Genomic DNA, 25,011 nt, shown 5'->3' with positions numbered 1-25,011 from the left:
GGAAGCACTGAGGACGGCAAGGGTGCAGAATATGCTCTGGGTGGGGGCCTTTATATGTCCATCACCGAGAGTGGCTCGGTAGTACCACAGGCTGAGCTGACCAGGTCCTAAATGACCTAGCTGGTAGACCGGGACTTCAGCAGGTGGTGAGGGAATCAACAAGAGGGAGAAACATACTTGTCCTCATCCTCGCCAACCTGCCTGCTGCAGATGCATCTGTCCATGACAGGGGTAGCAGAGTGGGTAGCTCAGTTGCTTCACAGCTCCAGGGTCCCAGGTTCGATTTCTGGCTTGGGTCACTGAGTGCAGAGTATGCATGCTCTCCCCACATCTGCGTGGGTTCCCTCCGGGTGCTCCGGTTTCCTCCCACAAGTCCCAAAAGACTTGCTGTTAGATGATTTGGACATTCTAAATTCTCCGTCTGTGTACACGAACATGCGCTGGAATGTGGTGATTAGGGGCTTTTCACAGTCAATTCATTGCAGTGTTAATGTAAGCCTATAAGACCATAAGACCATAAGACATAGGAGTGGAAGTAAGGCCATTCGGCCCATCGAGTCCACTCCACCATTCAATCATGGTTGATTTCAACTCCATTTACCCGCTCTCTCCCCATAGCCCTTAATTCCTCGAGAAATCAAGAATTTATCAATTTCTGTCTTAAAGACACTCAATGTCCCGGCCTCCACCGCCCTCTGTGGCAATGAATTCCACAGACCTACAACTCTCTGGCTGAAGAAGTTTCTCCTCATCTCTGTTCTAAAGTGACTCCCTTTTATTCTAAGGCTGTGCCCCCGCGTCCTAGTCTCCCCTGCTAATGGAAAAAACTTCCCTACGTCCATCCTATCCAAGCCATTCATTATCTTGTACGTTTCTATTAGATCTCCCCTCAACCTCCTAAACTCCAATGAATATAATCCCACGATCCTCAGACGTTCATCGTATGTTAGGCCTACCATTCCTGGGATCATCCGTGTGAATCTCCGCTGGACCCGCTCCAGTGCCAGTATGTCCTTCCTGAGGTATGGGGCCCAAAATTGCTCACAGTATTCTAAATGGGGCCTAACTAGTGCTTTATAAAGCCTCAGAAGTACATCCCTGCTTTTATATTCCAAGCCTCTTGAGATAAATGACAATACTTGTGACAATAAAGATTATTATTATTATTAAGTGACCACCGCACAGACGTTGTGGAGACAAAGTCTCGTCTTCACATTGAGAATAACCTCCATCATGTTGTGGGCAGCACGGTAGCACAGTGGTTTGCACAGTTGCTTCACAGCCCCAGGGTCCCAGGTTCGATTCCCAGCTTGGGTCACTGTCTGTACGGAGTCTGCACATTCTCCCCATGTCTGCATGGGTTTCCTCCGGATGCTCCGGTTTCCTCCCACATTCCAAAGATGTGCAGGTTAGGTGGATTGGCCATGCTAAATTGCCCTTAGTGTCCAAAAAGGTTAAATGGGGTTACTGGGTAATGGGGATAGGGTGGAGGTGTGAGCTTCAGTAGGGTACTTTTTCCAAGGGTCGGTGCAGACACGATGGGCTGGATGTAAATTCTGTCATTCTATGACTACCACCATGCTAAATGGGAAAGATTTCTAACAGATCAAGTAACTGAAGACTGGGCATTCATGAGGAGCTGTGGGCCATCAGCAGAAGCAGAATTGTATTCAACCACAACCTACAACCTCAAAGTCCGGCATATCCCCCACTTTACCATTACCACCAAGCCAGGGGATCAACTCTGGTTCAATGAAGAGTGCAGGCACCAAACAAACCGAAAAATGAGGTGTCAACCTGGTGAAGCTACAATACAGGACTGCTTGTGTGTCATAGAACATAGAACATAGAACACTACAGCGCAGTACGGGCCCTTCGGCCCTCGATGTTGCGCCGACCTGTGAAACCATCTGAAGCCTATCTGACCTACACTATTCCATTTTCATCCATATGTCTATCCAGTGACCACTTAAATGCCCTTAAAGTTGGCGAGTCTACTACTGTTGCAGGCAGGGCGTTCCACACCCCTACTACTCTCTGAGTAAAGAAACTGCCTCTGACATCAGTCCTATATCTATGACCCCTCAATTTAAAGCTATGTCCCCTCGTGTTGGTCATCACCATCCGAGGAAAAAGACTCTTACTGTCCACCCGATCTAACCCTCTGACTATCTTATATGTCTCTATTAAGTCACCTCTCAGCCTTCTCCTCTCTAACGAAAACAACCTCAAGTCCCTGAGCCTTTCCTCGTAAGACCTTCCCTCCATACCAGGCAACATCCTAGTAAATCTCCTCTGAACCCTTTCCAAAGCTTCCACATCCTTCCTATAATGTGGTGACCAGAACTGCACGCAGTACTCCAGGTGCGGCCGCACCAGAGTTATGTACAGCTGCAGCATGACCTTGTGGCTCCGAAACTCAATCCCCCTGCTGATAAAGGCTAGCACACCATATGCCTTCTTAACAGCCCTATTAACCTGGGTGGCAACTTTCAGGGATTTATGTACCTGGATGCCGAGATCTCTCTGTTCATCTACACTACCAAGAATCTTGCCATTAGCCCAGTACTCTGCATTCCTGTTACTCCTTCCAAAGTGAACCACCTCACACTTTTCCGCATTAAACTCCATCTGCCACCTCTCAGCCCAGCTCTGCAGCTTATCTATGTCCCTCTGTATCCTATAACATCCTTCAGCACTGTCTACAACTCCACCGACCTTCGTGTCATCTGCAAAGAAATAACCTTTTATTGCCACAAGTATGAAGTTACTGTGAAAAGCCCCTGGTTGCCACATTCTAGCACGTCTTTGAGTAATCTGCTGTAGGAATTGAACCCATGCTGCTGGCCTTGTTCTGCATCACAAACCAGCTGTCCAGCCCACTGAGCTAAACCAGCCTCAAACAGCATAAGCAGCAAGTAATAGACAGAGCTAAGCTAAGATTCCACAACAAACACATCAGGTGTAAGCTCTGCAATCGTGCCACATCCACCAGCCATGAATGGTGGTGGACAATTAAACAACTCACTAGAGGAGAAGGCTCCACAAGTATTCCCATCCTCAACGATGGAGAAGCCCAGCGTATATGTGCAAAAGACAAGGCTGAGGCATTCGCAGCAATCCTCAGCCAGAAGTGCCAAGTTCATGATCCATCTTAGTCTCCTCTAGAGGTCCCCAGCATCACAGTTGTCAGTCTTCAGCCAATAAGATCACTCCACGTGATCACTCCACATGATATTTACTGGATACTGCAAAGGCTATGTGTCCTGACAATATTCCAGCAATAGCACTGAAGATTTGCGCTCCAGAACTTGCTGTTCCAGTACAACTACAACTATGGAAGCTACCAGACAATGTGGAAAATTGCCCTAGTGTGTCCTCATAGATCATAGAATCTACGGCATAGTGACAGGCCCTTCGGGCCAAACTGGTCCATGCCAACCAAAAAGCCCATCTAAGCTAAACCCATTTGCCTGCATTTGCCCCATATCCCTCTAAACCTTTCCTATCCATGTATCTGTCCAAATGCGTTTCAAATGTTGTCAGTGTCCCTGCCTCAACCACTTCTTCCAGCAGCTCATTCCACATACGTACCACCTTCTGTGCAAAAACATTGCTCCTCAGGTTCCCATTAATTCTTTCCCCTCTTAACTTAAACCTATGACCTCTAGTTCTCGATTCCCCATCCCTGGGAAAAAGACTGAGGGCATTCACAATATCCATGCCTCTCATGATCTTGTACACCTCTATGAGATCATCCTTCAGTCTCCTACACTCCAAAGAAAAATGTCATAGCCTGTCCAATCTCTTCTTATAACTCCAGTCCCTTGAGTCCTGGGCAGTATCCTTGTAAATCTCTTCTGCACTCTCTCCAGTTTAATAACATCTTTCCTATAGCAAGACGACCAAAACTGAACACAACACTCCAGGTGCAACCTCACCAATGTCCTGTTGAATTGAAACAACTTCCCAACTTCTATACTCAGTGCTCTGCCTGATGAAGGCCAGCATGTCAAAAGCCTTCTTCACTACCCTATCTACCTGTCACTCCACCTTTAGAGAACTGTGCACCTGAACTCCAAAGCCCCTCTGTTCCACGATAATCTTTTAAATCTTTTACAAAATTCGACACAGAACCCTTCGGGCCTTGTCGCCTTCCCTACCTACATCCTCCCAATCGCCACCTTCACCTCCTCCACCCCCACTGACTCCTCCAACCCTGCCCTTGCTGCCTCCCCCAACCTGGGGCACTCTAGCCCACCAAAAACTCCCTTATCTCCCGCTCCTGTTCCAGTGGCTCCGACTTATACAAGTCCCTATAGAACTCCTAGAACACCATAATAATCTGTTCGGGAGCCACCATCAACTTCCCTGTCTTGTCTCGCAACCAAACTATCTCCCTCGCCATGGCCTCCCTACAGAGCTGACCTGCCAACATACACCATGCCTTCTCCCTGTACTCCTAACAGTCCCCCTTGCCCATTTCAACTGAAGTACTGCTTTCCTTGTGGACAATAGGTCAAAAATTGCCTGCAACTCCTGCCTCTTAGCCAGTGGATACTGATCAGGCTCCCCCATACCTCCCATCCACCTCCAAAATCTCTGCTATCAGTTGATGGTGTTCCTCCCTCTCCTGCCTATCCAACTTAACCTTAAACAAGATCACCTCCCCCCTCACCACAACCTTCAGAGTCTCCCAGACCACTGACTGTGAAACCACCCCCATGCAATTAAACCCCGCATACTCCTCAATCACCTTCTCTATCTTGTCACAGAAGCTCCGTCAGTAACGCCAGGTCTCCAACCTCTTAACTCCGGCCAACAGCACCTTTCCCACCACAAAAAAGTCAACCCACGAAAACACCTTGTGCACTGGGGAGAAAAACGAATACTCCCGATCCTTCGGGTTTAAAAATCTCCATGGGTTCACTCCCCCCCCCCCCCACCATCCCCTTCATAAGCCCTGCCAACAACCCTCCCTCTCGCCAAATGGGTCAGTCAGTGATCGCAACTGGAACCTGTCCACCCTCGGTTCCAGCACTATGTTTTAATCCCCCCCCACTATCAGCTCATGGGTGTACAGATCTGGGATGGAATCCAAAGCTCTCATCACAAACCCTGCGTTCTCCCCTCCTCCATGATCCGGCCCCAAATCCCCAAAACCCACCTCCATTAAACCAAGACAATACAGAACTGCACCAGTAACAAAAAGGAAAACCAAAACCCAGAACACATGTAAACAAACTCCACTTTCACGAGACAGAAAACAAAACCCCAATCAAATAGAAAAATCCTCCATAAGAAAAACATAATCCCCGTCCCCACCAACCAAGTCCAAACCCCAGCTCTCATCTGTCCCAGACCTTCAGTCTTAACAAACACCTCTGCCGCCTCCACCGGCTCAAAGTAAAAATCCGTCGAATTGTGAGTCACTCTCAGTTTTGCAGGATAGACCACTCCAAATCTCACTCTGCTGCCGTACAATGCCGCCTTCCCCTGTCCAAAGGTTGTCTGCCTTCTCGCCAGCTCCGCTGCCAGGTCTTCATGTCTACGTATACCAATGCCTTCCCATTTCAAATCTCGTCTCTGCTCCGCCCAGCCCAAAACCATCTTCACGTTGTAGCTGTGAAAGCAGACTATCACCCCCCCCCCCCCCCCACCACCACCACCACCACCATCAACTCGCAAACATCTATGCAATGTACTCGGTCCGCTTCAGACCCTCCACCTCCTCGGGCAGGCCCACAATTCTCCAATTTTGCCTCCTCGACCTGTAGGTGCTCCACCTTGGCTCTGAACCCTTTGTTGACCACCGCCACCCTCCGCAGCTCCTCACCCATCAAGGTGAACCCTTCACTGTGTTGCGACAATACCTCCTCCACCTCTTTCAACGCCTTTCCTTGCTCCCGCACCTCAACCGATGTTTTCGTCACTGCCTCCTTTACCGGGGCAATCGCCTTCTCCCACTCTTTCAGCGAAGCCACCATCTCCCTCTGAATCACCTCCGTATGCTTGGCAAACAGCCTCTCAAACTCCACCAACATGACTTCGGTCAGAATTTCCACAGTGGCCCCACCCAGTGACCCAGCCCCCATCTTGCTTCTTCCTGCAGGACTTTCAGCCTCACCTGCTGGTGGTCCTTTGTTCTCTCTCTTCTTTCCAGCACCTTTCTTCTGAGGCTTCAACATTCGTTGTCTTCCTTATGACTTCCCACACCAACTCATCTACAAACTACCCCTGCAACCAGGAATAAAAGTCCAAAAACCAGAGATTAGAACATAGAACATAGAACAGTACAGCACAGAACAGGCCCTTCGGCCCTCGATGTTGTGCCGAGCAATGATCACCCTACTCAAACCCACCCTATACCCGTAACCCAACAACTCCCCCTTAACCTTACTTTTTAGGACACTACGGGCAATTTAGCATGGCCAATCCACCTAACCCGCACATCTTTGGACTGTGGGAGGAAACCGGAGCACCCGGACTTTCATGGACTCCAAAGGCATATCTGGAGTCTGTATAAATATTTACTTTTTTACCTGCTCCTAGTGCGCATGCACGTATCAGTGCAAACAATTCTGCTTGTGCTGAAAACGCAGTCTCGAATGCTGCTGATTCTACTGTCTCCCCACCCTGGTTGATTATAGCATATCCTGATAACCGCTCCCCCTTTCACCGATGGAAGCACTTCCATCTGTGAACATGGTCACGTCTGGGTCGTTAAGAGGGGCATTCGATAGGTCCTCCCTGACAGATGAATCATCCTTTATAAGTGACATGCAATCGTGTCCAGGGTGTTCTTGCTCAAAGGTCCATTCTGCATGGGACAGAGTGGCTTAATTAATCTGAAAAAATCTGAAAATTCAAAACTTAAGATTTGTAAGTTCCAATTAAAACGCATCTTCAGCTGTGTGGACTGTTCATTACTTTATCAGAATTAAAAGGGCCAGAGCTCACAGGCAAACCCAGCATGGGAGTGTCAAGACATCTTCTGGATTACACACAAAAGCTTGTTGAAAGGGTTAATTTTCTTGCAGAGACAAAAAAGGGCGTATAGTGGGTGGATAAATTGGAATGATGCCATTCACATATCTAAACGTTTTTTTATATTGAAAATGAAAATCGCTTATTGTCACGAGTAGACTTCAATGAAGTTACTGTGAAAAGCCCCTAGTCGCCACATTCCGGCGCCTGTCCGGGGAGGCCGGTACGGGAATCGAACCGTGCTGCTGGCCTGCTTGGTCTGCTTTAAAAGCCAGCGATTTAGCCTTGTGAGCTAAACCAGCCCCTGTTTTTCACTCAAATGGACTGGGAGTAAAAGTTGGAGTGCTGCCAAATTCCCGTTATCAAGTCTTTCAGCAAACACACTATGTTATTGAATCTCTGACTGAACCAATTTTGCGCTGTATCGTGGTTCTTTCCCAGACGGGCATGATCATGGACATATTTCATTTACCCATCTGTTGTTTATACCTAATTCTGCAATCTCATAATTAAAACATCTGCGTTGTGAGACAGGTTAGTTTCACCCTACTGATGATTATTTGTGTCAGGGAAGTTTTAACCCTGAACTAATGAAACACCGGCTTGATCATATTTGTCATATGTATTTCAACTATCCTAACCTCCACTGAACACCATAAAACAAATATTTTCTTATTCTTACATACGTGATTTTGCACCCTGATTAAAATTCCCGGTGTATCAAAATTACCCTGGAAATGCCAATTATAGCCTTTGAAAAGAAAAAATTGTTAACTGTACTCAAACTATAATCTTTAACGGTAATGTGTAGACAATTTGAAGCTTTCAAATAATCACAGCTCGTAACAAAACTTTTAAAGGGTCAAAGTCTGAAGTCAAAGTCTGAATACAGAGATAGTGAATAGTTCAGAACAAAGTTTAGATGCCTAAAACTCCCTCTCTCTATAGATGCCTAAAACTCCCTCTCTCTCTCTGTCTATCTCTCTATGTAATTTTGTCTGTCTCTGGAACTCTTGTTGCTCTTTCTCTTTATCTAACTACCTTTCCCCGTCTCTGTCTCTCCCTGACTCGCTCTCTTTCGCTCTCTCAACTTTCGCTGTCTCTATCAGTCCCTCTCTCTATCTCTGGCTCTCTCTCTCTCTAACCCTCTCACTCTTTCTCTAAAATGGAGCTCAATTAAAATACTGAACAAAATTTTTCATTCTCCTTCGAAAACTTTATCTGTGTCATTCCATTTAAGTCAATTTCCACTGATTAATTTTAGAGGCACTAGCTATTCTTAGAGACATATATGCCTTTGTGCAGATGACCTGCTTGCTGAAATGGTTAAATTTTTGTACAGAATCGAAAGTGGTGGAGAACTTGGCATGATGCCATCTCCATCCGCTACGTGACCTCAGACATTATCCATCCTTTCAATTTTCAATGTTCGTTATTTAACCGGTTTTTGGAAAGAGACATTACTGAATGTTTATTTTATTTTTATTTCAAATGAGTTGAATTACTGCCGAATCTATCTGGACGGCTTGAAACGATCTGAAGTTATCCATTGTTAAGTATCCATTGTTAAGTTTCTAACCGTAATCTTGTATTGATTTTCCTCCCCATTTTTTCGTTTTGGGAGGGGGGGGGGGGGGGGGGGGGAGATTAGTCATCCTCAGATGTTCCTGAACAAAACTAATTGAGTGTTTTAGCCCCTTTCTGATCTTTTGGACTTCACTTAATTTGATTTTTTTTTTCTCCTTGAGACATTCCAGGACAGCCATTAGCCATAATTGTTGGCAGTTTTGTGATGTCTTTTGCTAGTTTGCACAATCTGTACTGCCGCTATCTTTACCCGCTTTATTGCTATGCTTAAAGGAGTTAGAGCTCAATTCCTTTAAACCAGCCTGTCTTCCAAATGGTGTGAAGGTTTAATTTATGTCATTTGTGCTTCTAACTTTATTTGTCTTATCTTTACTTCTGTGTATCTCACCATTTTTCTCTGTTCCACAGAAATCACACCCATCTTTGATCATTGCTTTATTTTGTACCAGAGTATTTTGCTCTTCAAAAACCAAAAAAAAAAATTTTAAACTAACTCTTTTACTCATTTGGCCTTGATACCAGATTTATTGGAAACTGTTACCTCACCGTCCGTCTGCCTTGCCGAGTGACTCTAATTTTTGGCGGTCAAAGGTTTGACTACTCACCTTGTCCACTGATTCGAGCGGCGTCCAGCTCAGCAACATCCTTCCAATGTTAGGGGTGAAAATATTCACACGAAGGCCTGAGTATCAGTAACAAAGCAGTTTATTATGTCAGAATTCTGGGAGATAAGCTCTGTGGAATCCGCAGTCCCTGACAGCACCTTATCCCACTTAAGCTTAAACTCACATGGATTAATATACAGATTCAAGGTGGATAGCCTAATGACTTGTTTCTTTACCCATATGCGCATTCCTTTTTTTTTAAGACCTTGGCTGTTTTAACTATTACTTTCTCTGTCAATTTTATACCCAATTTTAATGCATTAATTTTCCCCCAGTGGCCATTTTTCTTCTCCTAAATTTTTATGCATTTCTCCTGACAATTGTCTCAGTTGCTTGGAATATTCCGGATATTGTTCACACAAGGTTTAAAGCGCGCTTCCACTATCAGAGGTTGTATCTAACGTATTACCCATTTCTAACACTATTGGCAGTTAATGATCCTTGCGATTATCGTTCATTTGGCGAAATGGTCCTGGACCACTTTATTCAATCATGAATTTAAACGGAGTTATCCTGCTCCGTTGGCCAATTCAGGAAGGCTCATCCGTGCCTGCAAGCCTATCTAACTAGAAGGTTATGACGTCCTTGTTATGTTGTTACCATTGGGTTGATCGCGCACCCTGCTAAAGCCTCTTATCGCGGGGGCACTTTTAGACAAAGGCAAGGATCATGATGATGCCGAAACCTCTTCTGTAGCTATAACTGTAGGGGCTACACACCCTCCCTTAATGCACTAGTCCCTGACTGTGCCTGTGGCTATAACTATAGGGGCCACACACCCTCCCTTAAGGCACTAGTCCCTGACTGTGCCTGTGGCTATAACTGTAGGGGCCACACACCCTCCCTTAAGGCACTAGTCCCTGACTGTGCCTGTGGCTATAACTGTAGGAGCCACACACCCTCCCTTAAGGCACTAGTCCCTGACTGTGCCTGTGGCTATAACTGTAGGGGCCACACACCCTCCCTTAAGGCACTAGTTCCTGACTGTGCCTGTGGCTATAACTGTAGGGGCCACACACCCTCCCTTAAACGAGTTCGCCGGACTGACCTGGATTTCGTAGGAGCGTCCCTGAGCACTGGCAGCGGGGCCGAATCGCGGACGGTACAGCGGAGGGGAATACCAAAGTGGCAAAAATTTTACTCACAATGGGGGCCCAATTCCTCCTTCACTCCCGAACTCGATTAGTCGCTTATGCCGCCAGTTTCAGCGGAGACTCTTTGAAATCCCACCGCTGCCACCAAAATGTGAATGCGTCTCTAATTTACTTGTCTCTCAGTCCGGAAGAAAGTCCAGAAGAAACTATCTCGAACACGTCCGTACTTCAGAATATTCTTTATTACGATCAGGGCCGCTCTCTAGGTATTCCGGAGAACCACCTCGGAGAGTGCCAAAGTATTGCTCAAAACATCCTTTTTTATATGTATTATTAGGGGGCTGTCCCTTACATTCACTTGAGCTTGCCCCCATTACAAAGCATAAATTTGTTATTGCCATAGTTCCAGTACATGATTTTACAGACTTTGAGGTTATCTATTGGCATATGAGTATGTAGCAGTCTTAGCTTAATTATCAGGTGCTAGCTATAGTTGCAAGCAGCTCCCACATTTCATACCCTGTCACCTGGCCATCTTCCTTGTTTCTCAAGGCTATTCAACTCCCTTATTTCAGCAAGTTCGTTCTCCTTCAATAACAAGCTCCTACACTTGTGATTTTCCACTAACGTGTCCCATTCATTCTGGCTCTTAAGCTTTGCTTCACATCCTCACCAGGACAGGTCAAAGGATATGAATCCTACGGCAAGTAACTGACCTCCTGACCCCCTTAAGCCTGTCCACCATCTGCAAGGCACAAGTCAGGAATGTGATAGAATACTCTCCACTTGCCTAGATGAGTGCAGTTCCAACAGCAATCAAGTAGGTCAACACCATCAAGGACAAAGCAGCCCACTCAATTGCTCCCCCTTCCACAAACATTCATCCCTCCACCACCAACGAACGCCACCATCAACAAGATGCACTGCAGTAACTCGCCATGGTTCCTTAGACAGCACCTTCCAACCCCTTCCAAGTCACTCATAACCCTGACTTGGAAATATATTACCATTCCTTCACTGTCGCCAGGGCAAAATCCTGGAACACCCCTCCCTAACAGCACTGTGGCTGTATCTACACCTTAGCGACTGCAGCAGTTCAAAAAGTCAACTCATACATTCTTCCTGTGTCTGCATGGGTCTTATCCCCACAACCCAAAGATGTGCAGGGTAGGTGAATTGGCCACGTTAAATTGCCCCTTCGTTGGAATAAAAAAAGAATTGGATTTTTAAATTTCATTAAAAAAGACAACTCGCCACCACCTTCTGAAGGACAACTAGGGATGGACAATAAATGCTGGCCTAACCAGCAACACACACCAGTAAATTAATAAAAATAAATACAATTTTAAATTGGATTATTTACCATCAGATACAATTATACTGCAGTATGGTGTTCGTTGAAAGTATAGTCAGCACACTTTTTTGTATTTCAGAATGAACTTGGTTTGATATGACACCACAGTGTAGCAACAATGGATTCTGTATGGTGTTCAATGCATGCATAGATCCCTGTTCTTTCACAGTTTATTTTTAATATTGGTGCATAATAGGAGCACCTGATTAGTTATCACAATAATGTTACAGAATATGTTATTTAAAATGTTCCTGTAGTCGAAAGGTGGCATTAGAACAGGTTGGAGTTTTGTCTGCAGCCAGTGCAAGGCCAGATTGATGTGACCTGCAACTGTCATGTGCTCAGCTGTCAAATAAGTACAAGTCATGCTGGTATTTTATTCATTGGGGCACATTGTAAACTGCTTTGCGTCAATGCGGAAGTGGCAGTAGAAGTATAGTTGACAAGTCACTCGATTCAATAATGCCTTTGTTTCCATTTCTAATTGCTAAAACATATACAAGTCAAACAATCATCATAATATGCTGATTTTCCTCCCTGAGCCTGCTCTGGTAAGGAATTAATTACGTTTCTGAACAACACAATATAAATTATGCAAACATAACAAAGGAGTGAATTAAAGATACTTGCTTTGCTTCAGGGGCTTGGAGGAAGTTGTTGTTACGATCTCCGTGGAAAACATTAACTTTTAAAGAGAAATGTTAACACCCAGTGATCAATTGAAAGGACTATAGTGCAAGCTTTCATGTTTTTCAACTAAAACAAATTTCCCTGTAATAAAAAAATTAAACAATGCAAGCACTACTGACTTAATGCTATTGTTTGTCAAGATCTAGAATGTAAATCCTATTCCTTTTACTTGCTAATTCTACCTAAGAGTTCCCTTTGTACATTACTAAATTTTGAGAGTTTATTTGTCTATTTTGATATCAAGCAAAGCATGCCACAGCTCTCTGGTATTCACTTTGATTTCTCCTCAGTGACATTCTTTGAGGTACAAGTTTTAATGGAGATAGTAGTATTAGCTTTTGGCTAAATGACAGTCCAACCTTTCTTCAAAACTTCATGACTATGAATTTCTCAGCTCAAGCTTGGGCCTCTGTGCAATTGTGCTCAGTCATTTAAAAAAGTATGGAGTATCCCAGTTCCTAATGGCCTCTATGCAGCTCATCCTCTCTTTGGACAGACACAGACTGCTTTCTCCCTGAATGCTCTCAGGCTAACTGCCTTTCAATACAAGGGTTATTGTAGATTTCTTCCTTTAGCTTCAAGCTAGGCAAATCTTCAACCGCTTTTCCTCCTCACAAACTCTGTCTCCAAACCAAGAGCGAGCTTCCACCTGTATTCCTCGCAGTGAATATTAAGTTAGTATTTTCTCTGCTTAAGGTGCAGGCCTGGCTCATGTTTACCTCTTTTGCTCCCACAATTCTCAGTGAGCTGCAAACGCACAAGACCAAAGTTGCAACTGGTCTATGTCTGTGATAATCCTGTAACTTTATTTTGTTTTTAAATTTAGAGTGTCCAATTCATTTGTTCCAATAAAGGGGCAATTTAGCGTGGCCAATCCACCTACCCTGCACATATTTTGGGTTCTGGTGGCGAAACCCACGCAAACACGGGGAGAATATGCAAAGTCCACACGGACAGTGACCCAGAGCCGGGATCAAACCTGGGACCTCGGTGCCATGAGGCAGCAGTGTTAACCACTGCACCACCATTCTACCCTTGAAGGTCTGTAACTTAATCCAAAAATGTTATCTCTATTTGCTTCTATGACAATGGGAACCACCAAACTCCAAAAGTATAAATGTTAATTAGCTAACTCTAACCACAGATGTCTTCCATCTTCGAAACAAAGAGACGGGTTTCAACCCAACTAATTACAATCTGGATACTGATAGCAAATCTATGGGCTTTAGAAGACTTCAAGTCTTTTGATTGTGGACATAGCGATAGCTGTGATTTCTACAAATGTAAATTATAGATCACCTACCTCTGAGTAACACAATTTGAGTCTTCCCTTTGATCTGTATCAATTACCACCCAGCATTTACAGTCAGATAGACCCCAGCATAGATCACATGATCCCTCTCATATAACTTCAATTTAAAGATGAGTCCCAAACTATAACCCTCTTGGAAATCAAAAGATACAGTCCTTAAAACATAGTGATCACAAACTTCACCATTGTAATGTTGGTAGAGTTAGCTTGCATAGCTCATTTTATGTTATGAGTTCTGGTATTTCTTTAAAAACCTTGTAATGATCCTGGCAAGGGCCGCTAATGTTTAAAGAGAAATTCAAACACCCAGCAAAACAAGAACCATGCCACAAGATTATACATTTTTAAACAAAAAACAACTTTATTGTATATCTAAAAAACCTTAAAAGTAAATGCACAACTAGAAATGTTATGAATCCAGTTTTACTTTTAATTCCTCCCAAGAGTTCCGTGATCTGTCAAAATCTTGAAGGTTCATTCACTTCTTTATCGAACAACCTCGAGTCTTTTCTAGAGTAATCTCAAATTCACTTGGTTTCTCCTCAGTTTCCTGGCCTGACCCTTGGACTTTCAGAGCTCTTTCGCTCTGTGAGGATTCCACTGTCTTCTAGCCCTGACTATGGGTAGACAAACTGTTTTTCCCAGTCTGCTCCCACAGCTTTTTTCTAAGCCAATTGTTTAAGTTGACTGTCGTCTGCCACAAGGCTGATTGCATTTCACTGTGATAGGTCACTGGAGATTTCGTCCTCTGGCTCCAAGCAAGGCAGGCAAATCTTCCCCTTGTGAATTCCAACTGAGCTCTAACCTACACAAAACCAAGCTGCCTTCTGTGAGAGGCAGCTGGATAAATTCAGTAAAAGAACCTTCAATGTCCCACAGCCTACCTCCATGGCAATGTATCATGCTTTGGGATGTTCCAAACAGAAATGCAAACTACTTATTTTCCTCACAAACAACCACTTTGATGCTGTGACCCATATGCATAATTTATATATTTTATCTGTGATAAATGCAGACATTCTGGCTGTATTGCATGCTTAGAGATGGGTAATTAATTGTTTACATATTCTCACTACTAACCCTAACCTTGTAAAATAAACACAGGTTATCTTTCAACTGCAATTATCCCTGATTGATTTGTGTTTACATTAGGGTTGTTTATCAGTGTCATAATCAAGCTTTTCCATTTATCCACATTAGAAAATATCCAATTCTGAAAACTAAATATTCAAAACAGTCCATAAATTAATTATAGGATTAGAAATTAAGACGAAATATGAATATTGTAAAACAAAAATGACACTTCTTTCTCTCTTCTCTCCCATACCCCCACTCTCCCTTCACCATTGTAGCCATGTAATCTCCTAGGAGAGACAATGAAACAAAAAAAATAGTCTCTTGTATGAACATGAGCAGTGAGCGCCAGGGTCCCAGGTTTGATTCCGGTTTGGGTCACTGTCTGTGTGGAGTCTGCACTTTCTCCCTGTGTCTGTGTGGGTTTCCTCCAGATGCTCCGGTTTCCTCCCACAAGTCCCGAAAAGATGTGCTGTTAGGTGAATTGGACATTCTGAATTCTCCCTCGGTGTACCCAAACTTATGCCGGAATGTGGCGACTAGGGACTTTTCACAGTAACTTCATTGCAGTGTTAATAATAGTCTTTATTGTCACAAGTAGGCTTACATTCACACTGCAATGAAGTTACTGTGAAAAGCCCCTAATCAAACTTGGGGCCTTGGTGCTGTGAAGCAACAGTGCTACCCACTGTGCTACCAAGCCTACTTGTGACAATAATAAAGATTATTATTGTCAATATCTCTGCAGCATGTTTTTAATACTTTGCTGGGAGGGTAATAGTTTTAATATGCCCCATGCTGGTCAAATAGCCCATTGACCCAGTCAGTTTTCAAATCCACAGTTAAATGTAGCCATTCTTAATTTAAAGTACATGTCCAGAGGCTTATCAGTACAGTTTGCCATGTTATTTAAATGATGTTTAAATACTAATGGCTTATTAAGCATACATTTTTGAAATTTACCAAGTTTCTTTTTCTCTTTAGTGGTTAACCTGCAGACTAGAATTTATCAAATGACTTGGGAAATGATGCAACAAAACGAAACAGAAGATATTTTCAGAGAATTGGTAAATGCTCTCCTTGTATTGTTGCTCAAACATTGATCTCTACTGATAATAGATTATACCAAGTGTAAATTAACCATTTTTCCTGAAGGGATTTGATTTTTATTACTTCCATTTGCCATGGTTGGTGTTTCAGAGGGTAACATATTTGCTTTTTTACATGGTATGTACGTGATATTAGTAACTTGTTAGATTTAAGTTAAACATCTTACTTGCCTGTTAGAAGTCTAGGAATAATAGCACCCATTGGACTTTACAAAAGGAACCAAGGTTCTGGTCTGAAGAGTTTACCACTGGACGCTAGCCATAAACACCATGGTTGGGATTTTATAGGTTGAGGGCCAGCCCACCTTGGTTGGTTTTGAGAAGCGCAATTGGATTGTATGTGCATCAGGTAATTAACTGCCTGGCATCAAGCCTCCCCTCCCTGTTATTGACAATATGCCAGCCAATTGGAGGCCTGTCGGTTTGTCTGTCCCAACAGTGCCATGGTCACTGCTGGGACTGCACCCAGCCTGGAGTAACATCATGACTGTTGCCTCAGAACAGAGGTAAGTATGATCCGGGAAGCCGGGGCCATCCAGGCAGGTGCTGACAAAGGGGTGTAGCAGTCGGGAGGATGGAGGGATGGCGGTTACTGAGGATTGATGGATGCATGGGGTGTGTCCACTGAATTGAACCTGGCTACTGAAGGGGGCCCACTGTGGGCCACAGGCTGTACATCAGCACTGCTCCCCAACCAAGCCATTCGGAAGACCTCATGGAGAGTCCGCTAGCAGCTGATAAAATGTCAATGGCAGTGTGAAGATGAACAGAAGTGGCCACTTAAAGACCTCCAATGTCCTCTGGGTGGAGACTGTCCATCACATTCATCACTGGTAAAATGCCAGTGACAGGAAGGCAGCAGACAAACCACCTACCAGGTTCTGGTCCCCTCTGTCTCCATCAGCTCTCTGAGGCCCCATAAAATCGGTTCATAAAGAGAGAATGGTATAATGGCAAACGTTCTTGTGCAGTACCAAACTGAATAGATAGAATACCTTCAAACCTGAAACAAATGTTATGATCCCCATGATCCCTGCAAACACCGATAACTTTAAATGAGAGATTTGTGGGGCAGCACAGTGACACAGTGGTTAACACTGCTGTCTCATGGCGCTGAGGTCCCAGGTTCATTCCCAAATCTGGGTCACTGTCCGTGTGGAGTTTGCACATTCTCCCCGTGTTTGGTGGGTTTCACCCCCACAACCCAAAGATGTGCAGGGTAGGTGGATTGGCCATGCTAAATTGCCCCTGAATTGGAAAAAATGAATTGGGCATTCTAAATTTATAGAGAAAAAAAATGAGAGATTTGAATTCCCAGTGATCACATTAAACCGTAAGTTTTAAGACATTTATTGAAACAACCTGTAATAACCCTCACGAGACCCAGAAAGACACCTCAATTGATCTCCCTGTGGGACCCGTAGAATACGAGCTCTCTCGCTAGTGGGTGAAGGTCTGCCCAGCTGGGGATAGTAAATCCGCCAAAGAGAAGCTGGGCCGGACTGGGGTCAGCGTGATCGGTTGGGACCTTTTGTACTGTAAACCGTGTTGCAGCCTTTACTTTGTGTTGGTTTATTAAATACTGTTTAACGTAGCTTCTCAGGCCTCCTGATCTTTTATACTGGCGATGAGAAAAACGGCGGCCCTGACCACGGTACGGGAGCGAGGTCAGCGGGTGTTTCAAAATGTCGCTTTTTGGAAGGTTAGAGGTTTTTGACACAGACAAAGAATACCTAATCCAATTAAACTGCATCACGATGCCCAAAGTGGCCATGATTAGAATAAGGCTTCAGGTCAATGGTCACTCCTTGGACATGAACATTGACACTGGGGCTGCTGTCTTTAATATCGGGCAACAAACTTTTGAAAGGCTTCGCATTGGTATCCTGCATCTGGGCTTGAGCGATATCAAGGCTGGCCTGGCAACATATCATTGACCATCATCGGTACCACGATGACTCCGGTTATCCATGGGCAACAAAGGGGTGTAGCTTAGGCTACCGCTAGTAGCGTTGCAAGGGCCCAGGCCCAGCCTCCGAGGCCATATTTGGTTGCAAAGACTCCAGCTGGACTGGCAACAGATTCTCCAGCTGGGTACTGGTGGTGGAGACAGGCCCAGCTGAGGCTTACAAATCAGCCTAATAAGAGCCGACCTGTAAAGGGACTGCCGTGATCTGTAGTCCCGATTGGGAGATTTGCACTGTAAGCCGTGTTGCAGCCTTCATTTTGTGTTAGTTTATTACAGTTTAATTTAGCTTCTCAGACCTCCTGAGCTTTTATACAAACCAAAATCAACATTGACTATATATTCTTCAACTTTGCCATTCTTCACCTTTGGTGTTCACCAGTTAACGATTATGATTGTTCAACTAAGAAACGCCTTGTTACAGTTCATTGGTTCTGTGGGTTCTTGTGTGGCTGATAAGCCCGATCTTAGAACCGCATTTTTTTTTCTATTTTTTAGAATTAAAAAAAAAATAAATTTAGAGTACCTAATTATTTTTTCCAATTAAGGGGCAATTTAGCGTGGCCAATTCACCTAACCTGCACATCTTTGGGTTGTGGGGGCGAAACCCACGCAGACACGGGGAGGATGTGCAAACTCCACACGAACAGTGACCCAGGGCCGGGATTCGAACCCGGGTCCTCAGCGCCGTAGGCAGCAATGCTAACCACTGTGCCACCGTGCTGCCCTTAGAATATTTTTATTAAAGGTATTGATGGAACACAGGTATTTTGCATATATACATAGAAATATCAAAAAAACACAACCCCTGAAAGTGAGTCCACAACTCTCCCCAGTTTCCCCCTTAGTTTCCCCCCCAAAAAAACAAAGGAAAATCAGAAAAAGCCCGTCACCCCCACCCGCTGATGTTTTAATTCATTTTAGAGAAGTCAATATTCGGCTTCCGTCTCCAGGGTCTTTCGTCCACTCCTCCCATAAGGCAAACATAACGTTTTCCAAGTAATTCTGCCAGGTCGCTCACCAACACCACCGCCTTTGGCGGCTCTGATTCCCAACAACTCAACAAAGTCCCTCTCCGGGCTATCAGGGAGGCAAAGGACAAGATGTCATCCTCTGTCCCCATTTGAACTCTCAGATCTTCCGATATTCCGAATATCGGCACCTCCAGTCTCCAAACGGCTTTCGTTGAACTCCAATTCATTCATGTTACTGATGCTCTTACCCCTGGAGAATCGAACAGCTACCATATTGCTGTGGTTTGGATCTGCAACACTCACCTCCACCTCCTACACCCAGAATCTCTATAATGTCAGAGAACCCCTGCCAGAAGCCCCTCAGCTTTGGACATGCCCGGAACATATGGACATGATTCGTGCCTCCCCCCCGCACCACTTACACCTATCCTCCATCCCTGCAAAGAGCCGGCTCATCCTCGTAACCGTCTGTGGGCCCTATGCACCATCTTAAATTGGATTATGCTTAACAACGAGGATGCGTTCACCATAGGGCTTCCTTCCTCAGACCAGCCTTCACCTCCCTCCCCCCCCCAACTCCTCCTCCCATTTATACCTGATCTCTAGAGCCGCCGCATCTCTGACCATGCATTTGGCAGGTGTTTCCAGGAGGTGGAATCTGTCCTTGTACTTTAAATTGCTGACATTCCTTACTCAGGTCCCTGTCCTGGCCTCCCCAGGCCATCTGGTGTCCTTGAGGAATGTGTCCCTTCAATCAGTAGGTTCCTCCAAGTAGGTCTCTTCTGAGCAACGGTTTTCCAAGTATTGATGTCTATGTTGCATTTCGTGAGGTAAGCAATCTCACTCTTTCCTATAAGTTTGTCAACGCTGTCCCAATAGAGTGTCACAATAGAGTGTTGTTGGAGGCTCTGTAGCTTGACTGCTTTCATTGAACTCCAATTCATTCACGTTACTGATGCTCCTACCCGTGGAGAATCGAACAGCTACCATGTTGCTGTGGTTTGGATCTGCAACACTCAGCAAAGTGTTTCCATTTCCTGCATTTGTTGCATTTTGTACCATATGAAAAACAGGTTGTTCTGTTTGATGGGTGCTGTTCGCTGCAGTTGGAGCAAGGTGCCCCTTGTACTGTGAATGTTTTGGTTCCCCGCCTAAAATTTCTGCTTCGTTTCTCTGATTGTTCATTTAAGATGCAGATATTGATGGCTGCTTAAATCTTTTTCTCACGGGCAGCACGGTGGCGCAGTGGTTAGCAGTGGGACTGCGGCGCTGAGGACTTGAGTTCGAATCCCTGCCCTGCGTCGCTGTCTGTGTGGAGTTTGCACATTCTCCCCATGTCTGCGTGGGTTTCACCCCCGCAACCCAAAGATGTGCAGGTTAGGTGGGTTGGCCATGCTAAATTGCCTCTTAAATTGGAAAAAAGTATAAATATAATTTTAAATATATATATATTTTTCTCACACCAGTTGCTTGGGGTGTAAATTGCTATATATTCCACAAACTACTCGGTTCCTTATTAGGTCTTCTGTGAGAGTTCCGAAATCATATTTCTTTGCCAATATTTTGAGGATGGCAATGTAAGATTGCATTGACTCCTCTGCTCTTTGGCTCCTTGAATTGAATGCATGTCTATCAAGGATTTCGTTTTTTACTGGGCGACAGATTTTCTCAAACAATTTCAGGATTGTCCCAGGGTCTTTTTCCTGCTCTGTCAGGGGGAAAAAAAACCCTCACATATTTGGACGGCCTCGGGGCCCATGAGTTTTAATAGGGTATAAGCCTGTACCTCATTCACCCACACTCCAAAAACACCAGTGGGTTCACACGGGGAGAGGCCGTTCATCTGCACTGTGTGCAAAAAAAATGATTTGCTGATTCATACACCAGCAAGTTCACACAAGTTCAAACATGGAAATGTCAGGACTGTGGTCAAGGATTCAGTAGACCAGCTGAGTTGCAAATTCACCAGCACATTCACACTGGGGAGAGGCCATTATTATGTTCTGTGTGTGGGAAGGGATTCACTCAGTTATCCGCCCTGCTGACACACCAGCGAGTTTACATCCTATTCTGTATCGGGTCCCACATACAATTTCTTGTTTACTTACATTGGTTCCTGGTCCCGCAGTGCCTTTTATTTAAAGTTTCCATCTGTATATCAAATCCATCCATTACCTTGCATACCCCTTCTCCATAATCACCTCCAACACTACAAACTCTCCTGACACCCAGACACTCAGTTTTCCAATTCTAGCCTCTTTGCATCACACCCTCTCTTGGTACTGATAATGGCATCTATTTTGAGTTATCTAGGCCCCATGCTATGGGGTTTGTTTTGAAGTGGCAGGGAATCCTGGCCGAGAGTAGGGATCAGTAAATTTATACGATTGCTACAGGTAGTATGTCGGGTGGCTAAACCTATTAGCAGCAGTTACACATAGGAGATCTGTGTTTTTGTTTTACATTTATTTATGAGAAGAATATGTGTGTTCCCACTATTACTATTAGTTATCAGTAAATTATTAATTGCTGATGGAATGAAAATTTGGTCCACCTTTGGCTTTGTGTCTGCATGATTCCCCCATCTTCCGTTTCCAATGTTTCTGGTCATCAGTTTTCCTTCTTCACCTGCTCATGAATTGTTTCTTGGCTTTTGGAACATGTCACACAACAGCGATTGACTGAAAACTATGAGCAAAAAATGTTCAACTGCAAGGGAATCCACCTTTAATGGTAAATGGAATAACATTGTAGATGTTACACGGTAGCACAAGTGGATAGCACTGTGGCTTCACAGCACCGGGGACCCAGGTTCGATTCCCCGCTGGGTCTCTGTCTGTGTGGAGTCTGCACGTTCTCCCAGTGTCTGCGTGGGTTTCCTCCTGGTGCTCCTGTTTCCCCCCACAGTCCAAAAATGTGCGGGTTAGGGTTAGGATTGGCCATGATAAATTGCCCTTAGTGACCAAAAAGGTTAGATGGGGTTATTGGGTTATGGGGATAAGGCGGAAGTGAGGGCTACAGTGAGTCGGTGCAGACTCGATGGGCCGAATGGCCACCTTCTGCACTGTATGTATGTTCTATGTTCTATGCCACTAGGTTAGACATCGTATGCTGAAAATACCAGGTGGTTTAACCTTCAGGCATACCCCCATCCGGAGCTGGTAACTGTAAATTAAATGCAAATTTGAAACTTATGCTTTCTATGAGATATATTCTGCATTTTTTTTCAGAAGAGGCGCAGAAATATGAATCCTAGATTCAGTGATGGTCCTTCCTATGTCATAGTTTCTAACTCATGGCATACAATGAAAAGCTTCAAGGTGTTTGGTCCTTCAACATGGATGGGTTTCCTCCTGTGGCAATCCAAGTTAAATGGCCCACTTGCAGTTACAATCTGTATTAATATAACTCTGGGTTTATAACTTAATAGTAAAAGTAAAAGCTAAATTGCACTTCTAATCCAAGAAATCTATTTTTGAAATATTTTCTATTTTTTAGTGTATGTGTAATGGATTGTCGCCTGAGAAGATTGCTGAGCAAGGACCATCAGTCACTGAACTCGAAATGTTTTTCTCGGGGTATCCTCGAATGGTGGGGCTGCTATACTTTCCAAATTTAGTTGTTCTTACATTAGTGAAGCAGGATATCAGGCGGATTGAAGGTTTGGAAGCATGTCCTCTGCTTGCTCAACTATGGATTGCTGAGTCACATTTAGTGGTGAGTTACATGTTCCTGTGGAACTAAAAGCAAAAATTTGGGGTAGTAGTGATGGGTAGCAGAAACCTTGCTTTTTAAAAAAATGTATTTTATTCCAATCATCTCCAAAGGTACAAAAACAAATAAATCTGAAAGCATTCTCCTCACCTCACAGCTAACAGTTTGTGCAGGCCCACCCCCCGTGACGAACAGTTCCTCAACCATGGTCAATGACAGTCCCCACCGTATCTCAAAGCCCTCTGCTGATTCCCCTCAATTCGAAATTGATCTTTTACAGCCGGAGAAAGTCATACAGGTCCCCATGCCAGGCCGCCATCCCTGGTAGCATTGTCGACTGCCATTGCAACAGAATCCTTGGCCGGGCAACAATAGAGGCGAAGGCCACAGCGCCGTGTACCTCCTCTTCGCCAGTGGAAGTGCCGCTGTCACCATGGCCCTCAGGCTGGACCACCTACAGGGCTCCTCCTCCATCCTAACCCACTCTAACCCCTCTCCCTCACACCACCGCCTCACCTTCTTCGCCCAGTAGCAGTGCAACAGATTTGGTAATGCTAACCCCATTTCTGCCTCTGCCTCTGTAGCAGGATCCTGTTCACCCTAGATACCTTCTCCTTCCCTGTCCGTACCTTCAGACTTTTCGTGGACGTGGCCTGCCTCCGTAGCTGATAGACTAGCATGCGTCCCGCCTCCTCTCCATGTTCATACTGCACCCCCCTCGCCCTCCATAGCTGCACCATTGCCTTCTCCATCGTCAACCTGTCAAACTGCCCCGTAACCTCTTTCTTTTCTCCAGCCCCTCCTTGATGGTGGTATTCGAATATTTCTTGTCCAACAACCATCCATACTCCTCCCTCCTCCTTCTATCTCTGTACGCCTTGAATTAGATAACCTCGCCCCTAACCACGCCTTCAACGCCTCCGATACCTCCCCATTCTGACTCAACTCCACATAGTGTCTGATCACCAACCTTCAGCAGAAAACTTTCTGATTGTTTTCTGAACTGTGTATTTTGTTAGAGTATCATAGATTCCCTGCAGGACAGAAGGCCTTCAAGCTTACACCAACCCTCTGAAAGAGCACCCCACCCAATTGGACACGAAGGGGTAATTTAACATGGCCAATTCACCTAACCTGCACATCTTTGGACTGTGGGAGGACCACCGAAGCACCCAGAGGAAACCCACACAGACATAGGGAGAATGAGCAACCTCCACACAGACAGTCACACAAGGTCGTAATGGAACCCAGATCCCTATTGCTTTGAGGCTTGCCACCATTCTGTATGTGAAATATTATTAAATCAACGCTGAATCTTTTTTGCCATTTATAAATTAGATTGAGTTTCTATAACATAACATCAATAAATAACACTTCTATCTCATTAACCAAAGATTTAGATAAGTTACAGAGCCATGCAACACTTTGAGAACTTACAGCATTCTTTGAAAAAGGTAACATTATAACCTTGCAGGTCTGGCAGCATCTGTGGAAAGAGAAAATAGAGTTAACTTTTCAAGTTTGTCTGACTCTTATTCAGGAACATATGGATTCAAAACGTAAATTCTATTTTCTCTCTCCACGATCCTGCCAGACCTGCTGAATTCTCCCAACATTTTTCTGCTTGTGTTTCAGATTCCAGCATCCACAGTATTTTGCTTTTCTAACTTTGTTGAGTTACTGCTTCAAACAAATATGTCATCCCAATCCCCAGAAATTACTATTGGCTTAGTTTATTTTCAATATCATGATTTTTGTATTTCTAAAATCATAGCAAAGAACTATAGAAAGGCAAAATAAATAACATTGAAGAATGTTTCCCTGATACTGTCCTCATCTCCCCTTTCCTTCTTGCTCACCAAAGCAATATGCTGCAGATCTGAATAAAAACATGAAATACTGGAAATGCTCAGCTGGTTGGGCAGCACCTGTGGAACAGAGTTAATGGCCTGAAACAGTGGAGTGGCAATCAGAGTCGCATTACCACTCTGCTCCTACTTGCTTATCTGAAAATGCAGCCATTCCTTTCTCACCCAACCTTTCAACTTAGGCAGAGTGAGAACAGTGTAGTGTAGCGGGTTCCTGAGGCATTTTGTTGAAGGCAACTGAGATGACCAGCCACTTTGAGAGGCAGGAAGAAGGTAGGTTACTAAGGGAAGTGAGCAGGTTGGGGTAATGGAGCCAGGAATCGGGTGGAGGACTGGGGTGGTCAGTGTGGGGATGCTGAGTTGGGGATTTGGATGGTCACTAGTGGGGTGGCAGAGGGTAATGATCATGGGGATGTCAGGATGTCAGTTAGGGGTTGATAAGTGGGGAGGGTCAGGTGGTCAAAGGGATGTGGTCACTGAGGGGTTGTCAGGTGGTCTGAATGGGGCTGGTCAGTGGGGGTGGCAGGTAGTCACTGTGCAGGTAAGGTGGTCAATGGGGGTGATCAGTGGAGAAGAGTAGTCAGGGGGGGGGGGGAGATGGTGCATTCGGTCCCATG

At 44.7% G+C, this 25,011-nt stretch overlaps 1 protein-coding gene across 8 annotated transcripts in view; it reads left to right on the top strand.

Annotated features, from left to right (window-relative positions):
- Positions 1–25,011, top strand: part of lrrc9 (leucine rich repeat containing 9) — a 276,603-nt gene that overhangs the window by 2,438 nt on the left and 249,154 nt on the right. For 7 of the 8 annotated variants that reach the window (XR_005457781.1, XR_005457782.1, XM_038775862.1 and 4 more), the window contains exons 2-3: positions 15,748–15,830; positions 22,311–22,529. Coding sequence is in view for 6 of the 8 variants with exons in the window: in XM_038775862.1 (XP_038631790.1) it covers positions 15,777–15,830; positions 22,311–22,529 (273 nt within the window). In the remaining 2 variants the exon portion in view is untranslated. The remainder of the gene's footprint in view (positions 1–15,747; positions 15,831–22,310; positions 22,530–25,011) is intronic. The other variant, XM_038775857.1, reaches the window with a different exon arrangement.

The sequence above is a fragment of the Scyliorhinus canicula genome, chromosome 2 (assembly GCF_902713615.1).
Source record: "Scyliorhinus canicula chromosome 2, sScyCan1.1, whole genome shotgun sequence".
Classification (NCBI taxonomy): domain Eukaryota; kingdom Metazoa; phylum Chordata; class Chondrichthyes; order Carcharhiniformes; family Scyliorhinidae; genus Scyliorhinus; species Scyliorhinus canicula.
The sequence above is the reverse complement of the archived record's forward strand: the minus strand, read 5'-3'. Positions and strand labels throughout refer to the sequence as shown.